A 9,707-nucleotide genomic window follows, 5' to 3' on the forward strand; every position below is an offset into this window, starting at 1 on the left:
TTTTAACTTTTACTAATGACAGATCCTTAGTTAGAAAAATAACAAGAGGAAATTATCTCAAACAGTTTAAGACTTGACAAAGAAAAGACAGAATGCACAAGTCACAAAACCAAACAGCAGAGTTAAAAAAAAGAAATGCCCATCCTCTTAACTTTAAATGTGATCAATATCTTGCCAAAACCAATGATTACTTAAAGATTTAAACAGAATTACAACTAAGAATTTCAAATATGAAGGTTTTTACAATATAAAGCAACTCAGAAAGTAACATCTCAGTAGATCAACCAAATTAGCAAAAAAATATAATCTTTGGAGTCCTTTGAGTACATTCAACTTTCCTCCACGATAAAAAGATTTACAAAACTAAGCTGAAAATGTAATCAGAAATATGAAGCACAAACATGAATAGACTTAAAAAGGCACAGGCATTAAGATAAATATTTAGATTCACATTATTTCTTCGATAGACAATGCTCAAGCGAAAAAATCTGGGAGCAAAGTGCAAGTCTAAAAGCTGTCATGTTTTTGCCAGAAAACCTTTTATACCGAGATTTATAAAGCAAACATTTACATAAAGAATAGAGATGGCAACAAAAGATCTAGAATCTAAACAATCATATGGCTACAGCACTCTCATTGCTACATTTCTGTTCTGTATCAACAGTGTTATTTAAAAAAGAAGAAAAAAGATAAAGGAGTAAATTTCACCATGAAACAGGCAAACATCTCCATGTCACTTCTTAATATTATTCACACCTCTTCGTTAAAATTTTTGGTCACACAGTTATGAGGAATAAATAATACAAACAGTAAATATTACATTTAAAACAAGAGAAAAAAAACCCTTTTACTAACATCCAGTGATATTTTCTTGGTAAATAAACCATAATGGGAAAAGAACCAAAATAGTGGCGGAAATAACCCGATGAAGTTATCTAATGCTTAATAAAGATGAAACTTGATGAACCATTTTAGCATCAGAAAAATAAATGCAGTCACGAATTAAAATTATTAGTAACTGAATAGTTTGTGTAACATAGGTGATCAGTGTCACCATTTTCAAACTTACAGAAGTTTCCAAGAATAAAGAAACTTTAATTTTGGTTTTCAATGAGCTGCTGAGGGAAAATCTCTTGGTAACCAATCACCATTAGAATCCCTAACTATACTCAACCTTCAATATTTAAAGATAAAAAAATTGTTAAAATTGTCAAATTGTTATGTGTTTAAAGTAACAAAATTCCAGGAATTTTTAAAAGTTGGAAATTTTCCCTGCAGGAAAATGAAAAGAAACGAGCAATTTTATATATTTAACGTTGGTGCTGCTCATAGATTCCAGATGTAGCTTGGACAATAATAATAAAAACAGATTTCATACAAGTAGATCTACGCATATCAAAGCTTTTCCAGTCACACATTCTGCTTATTAAAGGGTATAACGACCACATCCTCTACATGCATTTTGCATTCCTCCATCACATGCACAGATCATTTCTACAACCTGGACAGAAACCTGATGAGATATTTTTGCTTGAAAATGTAAAACTTTGCAAATGTAAAATTTATTAGATTTGTTATCTGTTAATAGTAAAACCAAATGTTTTTGCTAGTATTTGGATATGATGTGACAGAAAACTGTCATGTTTTTAAATTAGGTTATCGCTTAAATTCACATTAAATTCAGGATGTGGCGATGTTCATTAAAAGTTTCTGAGAATTTTCTACCACTTTAAAACCTTGTCAGATTTTAAATCTGCCATTCAAACGTGGGTTTTATGTACCTTTTTTTTTTTTTACTTTTAATCACAGTCTATTTAAAAGCTTGAAAAACATTATTACAAGTTGTTCAACTTTTAGTCATTTGAATAACTAAAATATATGACTAACTGGAGTCATAATGACTCCATTTGAGGCTTTCCTACTTAAGCTATTTCTTGGACAAAGTATCTGTCGCTGTCAAGTAAAACAGACAGATACAGCTGTGTACCTCAAGTTATTTCTGAGCAAGTTAAGCAGGACACAATCAATACTATTGTAGCCCATGTAATACTGATTACATGTTACATGTCATTTTCCCGCAAATGAAGTTACTGAGGCTTGCACCACATACAAGGCATTTTACCGACTTGCTGTTATCAGGGACAAAAAGAAAAATAAAACAACCAGATAATCCCTGAAATGACTGCATTGACGCAGAAACCTTGATGAAAAACATTAGTGACCTCTGTCTGTTACCGCATCCACCAATGCAATGCAATACTCTGCAGATTGTTTCAGACAGGGTGAAGAGGTGAAAAGTTCCAATCTGATCTAGATAAGTCACAATCTGTTTGCCTGTCCTCGTTTTGAAGCGTGTGGCTTCAAGACGAAGCCACGCGCTTTTAGAAAATGTACACATTTATCCAAAAACAATCACATTTAGCTGGTTTCAGCACTTGATGTGCTGTCTTTTTAGCTTGTAGTGATCCAGTTCACCCAGCTCTTTTCTCCCAGTGTAATTCAACAGTTCACCAATTATTCACACTTTAATACATAAGGCATTTGCTCATGCATTTAACAAGAATTCAAAGGTTATAGTAAAAACAAAAAAGCATGTTGACCTGTTTGTTAGAGATGTATGACAGACATCAGACATCCGTCTGGCTAATCTGCTATAAGGCATGCGTTTTTTTAGGCATTTGGCACCGACAGCCAAAAATCCCCGCTGCAAATACCATTTCTCATCATCAGAGGCAGATATTTTGTTAAAGGCAAGGGTTTGAAATGTAAGCATGCTTCCAAACTCCTGTTGATTACAGAGGTTGTGCTTCATATTCATGTCAAACCAGCAGTGCTAAATGTTTCAGGATCCCTGGTTTCTACATTGTGCTCAGCACAAGTATTCATTTCCCCTCAACTTTCTAACATTTTGTCATTTGTGGCAAATAACTAGATGGCAACAACAATAGACAATTCTAAGATACGCGTCATGTGCATATGAATTCAAACCTTTTAGCTTTACATCCACAAGTAAAACCCAGTGGCAGGTCAGGATTAAAAGGGATAAAATAAGACTGCTAAAGTATATTTATTGTTGTGAACAAAGTCGCAGTGGTCAGAGCAACATCATAATGTGGCGATGTTCAGTTCTAAATGCAAATGAGAATCTGTGCAAAGATCTTACACCTAATGTTCACAGGTGTTTTCCTAATTTAACTGAGCCTGAGCTGCTTTCAAAGAGGAATGGGGAAACATTTCAGGCAAAGCTGTTTCAAACATTCCCCAAAGCTGTAATTGCAGCAAAAGCTAGTTCAAAGATTTACTCATACAGGTTAATGAATAAAGAGATATTTTTTAAATAAATATTTACAACAGTAAATTTGTAAAGAGCAATCATTTTATTCCTAATCTATTTTTAGGTTTTAATATAAAGAAAAACATGAATCTTTTCAAAAAGGTGATGGCTACATTTTTGTATTCTTGATGTTGTGATATTTGCACAACATAAAATAGATCTAAATAAAAATGACTGGTACTTTTAGTATCATCCTGTTGTGGAAATTAAATTAAATTATTGAAGGAAAACAGTTATATCTTTTTTTTAAAAATAGTTGTTTAGAGCCGTTGTAGAAGAACCAGTTAGGGCTCTGGAACCACAGGCTGCAGACTCCTGGTCTAGAAGATAAAATTCCAATAACAAGTTGATGTTTGTTGTTGTAAAGAGACAAAATGTATTTAAAAAAAAAGTTTCAAGGAGTGTGTGAACTTCTGCAAGGCACTGTCCACCTACAGCTCCCTGATAAAATGGTAAAAGTTGAGCTGTTTGTCACAACAATGCGACACATTCAGCATCTGATGACCTCTTTATTAATCCTCCTGAAACCAGATTCAGAACTGCTGGTTATGTCCACAAACAAGTTACGGTAGGACACTTTAAATTTTAACCCCAGACTGCTCCTTTTCTGTGTCTTGCAAAGACGTCAGGAGATTAGTCCAGAGCTGCGGATCCCCGCTGCTCAGCGCTTCGAGCAGCAGAGCTGTTTGCTCCTGCAGCAGGTGCAGCTGGCCCTGCGTGCGCTTGTTTTCTTTGATCAGTTGCTTTGTGCGCAGCGTAATCCCTAGCAGGCCAGACTTGTTGAGGATGTTGTAGGTATTGCTGAAACGCTTTAGTTTGTTGCTGTGCATGGAGATGGGATCCTGATATTTCTCTGCAGGCATGCTGCCATCATCAGATATGCTCCTCAGCTCCTCATATGTGAAGTTGACTAATGAGCTGGTTTCTGTTGCTGCGGTCAGAAATTTGTCAGAATCTTGCTCCTGACTCTCAGCGTGAGATTTGTTGCTTGATGCTTCAAAGTTGCAGACAGCTTGAGTTTGCATTTGCAGATCTGACAGTGGGCTGGGGGAGATGTCAGGCCTCGGGGGGTCATGGAATCTCCTCTGTCGCTGCTCATATCCCGTGGTTCCGCTTGCAATCAGCCTTGATGTTTCCACTTTCTTAAAGGGCGAGTCCACTGGGTAGGGGGCAATTCTGGGGTATGACTTGAGGATAGGAGTGTAGCTTTTTGATTGTCTCATACCATCAGAGCCAGGTTTCGGAGAGCAGTTTGTGCCATTTGATACCAACGGCTGAAGAAGAACCACCTGAGATTGGGGCATCACTTCCATCGATGAAGGAAAGCCCCGCTGTTTCTCTGGTGGAGCCATTGGTGATGGCTGGAGACAGAAAAAAAAGTCACTTTAAATTTACTTTGTAACCACAGTTTAGTAGGTAATAAACATAAAAAAAAACTGTTTAATCATTCAGAAATGGTCAACAATACAAAAACGTTCTATGACTTAACTTCCTTGGTTATCATGATACAACAAAAATCACAGTTTGCTACATCATGATGATTGCAATCATTTGATTGTTTTTTGCTTTTCACCAATCGGTAAACACGGTATACCTAAATGCTAACAAGTTGCTAACAACACTCTTGCTGCTACTGCACAATTTAAATGGCTGATTCTCAAGGTTCCCTGATGATCTTATAAAATGGAGGAGAGGAGAAAAGATTGAACTAACCAGATATAAAACCTAAGACACACAAAAACGCTGGCAATTTGAACCATCAACACAAATCCCTGTCTGATCAATTGGCCGATTAGCATAGTGTGTAACACTATCCTTGTGGGAGATCCTGAATTTGATCCCCAGCAGAGGATCATTTCTCATAGTTTCTGCCAAATAAGCTGATTTAATAAGCCTGATCTTAGAGTTCACAGTTAGGAGACAACAGGAGCAACAGACTCCATGGTAACTGGAGTCTGTTGTACTGAACATCTGCCACCTGAACAGTACAAGACCAAGCTGTATGTTACACAATTTGTTGTGTGTGTCAGAAATAAATGGCACTTAAAAAGAAGATTTAAATTCACTTTCTTTTCTTTTCAGTGACTTTCAGTCGGACAGATTATGCTGAAGTCAAATGACATTTATTTACCAGTCAGACAATGGTACATGAGTTGGACAGAACAAAATCAGAGGTGAATGAGAAGAGGACTAAAACTGATTAGCAGAATCTCTTTACAAGACGTTTTTAGATTTTTTTGCCAAAATAAATGAGAGATGTGGAGAAGCAGTTTCTCCACTAGCTCCATTGTTTCAATGCCTACAAAATAAATAAAAACCTTGCTGCAAAACATAATTATGATTGTCAGGATGAAGATTCAAAATTGCCAGAAAAAAAATCTTCTGTTGCAATTCTTTTGCTTTTTACAAAAACTAACGAATGCTATTAAATCTGACTGCACTACTCAAACTTCATAGAGATTACTACTCTAGAATTTATCTATAAATTTAAGAATTTATAAAAAAATAAGATGCGATGCTTACATACAGAAAACTGTCAGTAGAGGAGTTACAAACAGTGAATTGTATAGTGAGATATGGTGCATGTTGTTCTATTTTACCTGCTTTAGGACAAAGTTGTTCATAATGATCATTGGGGACAGTCCAGGATATGAACCTCCTACCAAGGCCACTTGCTGACCAGCTGGTTCCTGCCCGATTATTGACCCATTCCTTCCAGTATCTTCCGAGTCTGTGACCTCGACTGCACTGAGGTACTCTGAGCTGGCATCTGACAATGAGAAGGCTGGCATATGAGTCTGATCATGTTTTGAAGTCAACAGGTTTGTGTTTTGTGCTGTGTTCAGAGAGGCAGATCATTAGAACTATAAACAGCTCAGACACATATACGTATCTCTTCATCATGAAGAACAGGACAGAACAAACCTAATGATGGAGGCTGAATCAAATTCAGGTCAGCCCTGATCGTATAAATAAAGGTCATCACCTGCAGAGCTCAGTGCACATTCTGAGTGTGAGCTAGATCTCCACATTTGATTTGGGTTGACTACTTTTCTCTCAAACAAATGTAGTTTTTAATAATAGAACTTGTCATTTGAACACACAAGTCAATAAAATGGAATACTGGCTTTAGCAACACAAGTAGGAATTCTGAATTAAAGTATCTAATTCTTAAAAATATTTCTTACAAGAGGATTTTTGCTCTAGTATAAACTAAAATAAAATAATAATAATAATAATAATAATCATGATTATTTACTGCTAAATTTGTTGAGTATTTATAATGAGGTAATCTAAAAGAGGCACAGTAGCAAACTAAGTATATACCTAAAAAGCAATGCAGCTCTGAACCATTTTAAATCCAAGTGACATTTCACAGGTGTTGCAAATATCTTTTGGATACTTCAATGTGGACAGATGCAATAACATCAGATCATGTAATGCACACAAACCTGAGAAGCCTGAATCTCTTTCCAGGTCTTGTTTGGACATTCTCATCTGCGCTGTCGTAAATGGTGGCAGTCTTTGTGTGTTTAGTTTGTTAAAACTGCTCATTTTGGAATTCACTAGAAAAAAAACACAATGGGAAGTTAAATAGTACCAATATTTTCCCCCTCAATCAGGAAAGGGGTTGCAAGTTATCTCTTGAATTTAGGGTTTGAAAGATTGAAGACAAAACCAGAAGGCTTTAATTTGTCTCCCAAAGATAAGGAAAGTTTATTCCTCACCTACTCCAAATAGTTAAGTGACTTGGGCTACATAAGGCATGCCTTAAATATTGTTATATGCGAGTAGTACAAAGATAGCAAAAACACTAAATAATAAGCTATCGAGGGTATAAGTATCACAGTCACAAATATTATTCTTTGCAAAATTATTCATAAGTATCACAGAATTAAACTGGAAAAATTAATCAATTACATATTTCAAATGACAAATTTAATAAATAATTAAATTAAGACATGAAGCACATTTTAAGATGTAATTCATTATTTTTGATACTTCTTTGTAAAGATACCCTTAAACATATTTAAATGAACATTGTAGCTCATCAGAGAGGCATTAAAATCTGAGTAGTTAATAGCATCAAGGTCCTCTACAGATCAACTGTCTTGAAAAATTCAGTAATGAGTCCAGCCACAAACTTTATCTGAAGGCAGACAGATATAATAAAATCTGGATATACTTCAAAAATACATCCTTAAAACAATAAAATACAATGGAATAGGTATGGATGCTATTTCAACATCCATACCTATGGATGTTCTAATTAATAAATTAGAGCCACGTTTATTAAAATATATATTTAACATTATTTTGCATTGGTTTATAATTTTTATCACAGTACTCAGCCATTTAAGCAATCGCTTAATGATGCATTCCCATAGAATAGTGACATTTCATACAAAAATAGTGGTATCTAATAAAAATTAAAAACAGATTTCAACTGAAATTAAATCCATATATGAAACACAGCTGTTCAAAACTTTGGCTATTAATTAATAAACTCTAATTTCACTGAGACTGCCCAGTCAGCTTATTTAAATCATACAGAACATTTTCAGAATTGAGTCACTTTCCTGGCTTTTCTCACGTACATTATGTGACGGTGCATTATGCTGCTAGGTACCTAGAGATAAGTAGGTATGACCACAAGGGGTCGCCTATCCCCTTGTGGTCATACCTACTCATCTCTAGGAACAAAGCAGTATAATCACTGTTACATCTGTCATCACGTCAATAAGTCTGGACGATTTCTGAAATTGGTTTACTTCAAACGCTTCAGACGTGAGTGCATTGACCTCAGATGAACTGCAACTCAGAATTTGTTATCCTCTTTTTTCATTTTTGAAGCGCAGGTTTCTGGGCCTTTTTTTCACTTATTTGATATTCTTATTATATTTCTCTAATCACCTACCCATCTAGCTGTAAATTATACGTACGAATAATAAAATCCCAATGTACTATTTACCAAGTGTCAAAGCATCTTATCTTGCCTAAGGCTTTTTATTAATCTTTTAAATTTTTAATCCACCAATTTGACAACATGGTGTGCTGTGAACATATATTTTTGAGGTAAATTCCCTTTACTATCCAGGACTTGTTTAGGTGAAATTACAAATTTGGCCATGTTACTGAATTTCGGTTCAATGGCCTGCCATGCTCCCGCAGCCTGTATTGTTTAAGTACTATTTAGTAGAATGAGTTATAGTTTCACTTCTTCCCAATGAAGCATGAAGCAAATTAAATAAATTATTTTTAGTGTGCATAAAACGCGTAGCTTGTCAAGTACCGTTGTTTAGTCGAGCAATGTACTTTTTTTGTAAAGCTGCTACTAGCTTTACAATGGTTAACTTTATCTTAATGCAACAACGGTTCAACAAAAGCAAAAAAAACATTAGCTGCTGTTTGTGTGGACCGAACAGGGACTACACGTCTCCCTGTTTACAGTGTGTTTTCATATGCTGTTAGCACGAATGGCTAGGTAATGCTAACCAGGTTGAATTTAAGCTAACTACGACGTCTTTACGATAAAACAACTAGCTACTCGACTAATAGCATCCTAAGAAAAACTTACCAATAATTTGTTTTCTTTAAAACTTATATTTGATGATAGTGACATCCACGGTGCAACTACAGTTGCAGCTGCTTTTTCTTGTTGTTGGAGCTACTGACGGTTGGCAACAAAGTTTTAGTAGCATTACCGCCACTTACTGGTCTGGAGTGTGGTTCGTGATGATCTCTCTCTCTCTCTCTCTCTCTCTCTCTCTCTCTCTCTCTCTCTCTCTCTCTCTCTCTATCTATCTATCTATCTATCTATCTATCTATCTATCTATCTATCTATCTATCTATCTATCTATCTATCCAAGGCCGTGCAGAGACCTTTGGGGGGCAGGGGCTCAAATTTACACACACACACACACACACACACACACACACACATATATATATATATATATATATATATATATATATATATATATATATATATATATATATATATATAAATGGTGAGGGCGAACCAACCAGACATAGTCGTGATGGATAAACAACAGAGGAAAGCCGTCGTGGTGGATGTGGCAATACCAAGTGACATCAGGAAAAAGGAGCACGAGAAACTAGAGAAATACCAGGGCCTAAGGGAGGAACTGGAGAGGGCCTGGAAGGTGAAGACCACAGTGGTGCCTGTGGTCATCGGGACCCTCGGGGCAGTCACCCCAAACTGGAACAGTGGCTACAACAGATCCCAGGAACAACATCAGACATCTCAGTCCAGAAATGTGCAGTCCTAGGCACAGCCAAGATACTGCGCAGAACCCTCAAGCTCCCAGGCCTCTGGTAGAGGACCCGAGCTAAGAGGAAGAAGAATCAC

The 9,707-nt window shown here is 36.1% G+C and overlaps 1 protein-coding gene across 1 annotated transcript; it reads right to left on the reverse strand.

Moving 5' to 3' along the window:
* cipca (CLOCK-interacting pacemaker a) lies at nucleotides 1-9,053 on the reverse strand. Its single transcript, XM_044142393.1, has 4 exons — nucleotides 8,913-9,053; nucleotides 6,787-6,900; nucleotides 5,935-6,104; nucleotides 1-4,695 (listed from the first exon to the last, which is right to left on the reverse strand). Exons 2-4 carry the CDS (start codon nucleotides 6,887-6,889, stop codon nucleotides 3,913-3,915), a joined length of 1,056 nt encoding a protein of 351 aa, XP_043998328.1. The 5' UTR covers nucleotides 6,890-6,900; nucleotides 8,913-9,053; the 3' UTR covers nucleotides 1-3,912.
* Nucleotides 9,054-9,707: the final 654 nt, after the last annotated feature.

This window comes from Gambusia affinis, linkage group LG16, assembly GCF_019740435.1.
Source record: "Gambusia affinis linkage group LG16, SWU_Gaff_1.0, whole genome shotgun sequence".
In the NCBI taxonomy this organism is placed as follows: Eukaryota; Metazoa; Chordata; class Actinopteri; order Cyprinodontiformes; family Poeciliidae; genus Gambusia; species Gambusia affinis.

Coding starts and splice junctions, on each gene's coding strand:
- cipca (XM_044142393.1), bottom strand. CDS start 6,889: ATGAGCAGTTTTAACAAACTAAACACACAAAGACTGCCACCATTTACG. Junction 6,105..6,786: donor AAGAGATTCAGGCTTCTCAG/GTTTGTGTGCAT, acceptor TCTCATTGTCAG/ATGCCAGCTCAGAGTACCTC. Junction 4,696..5,934: donor ACAACTTTGTCCTAAAGCAG/GTAAAATAGAAC, acceptor TTCTGTCTCCAG/CCATCACCAATGGCTCCACC.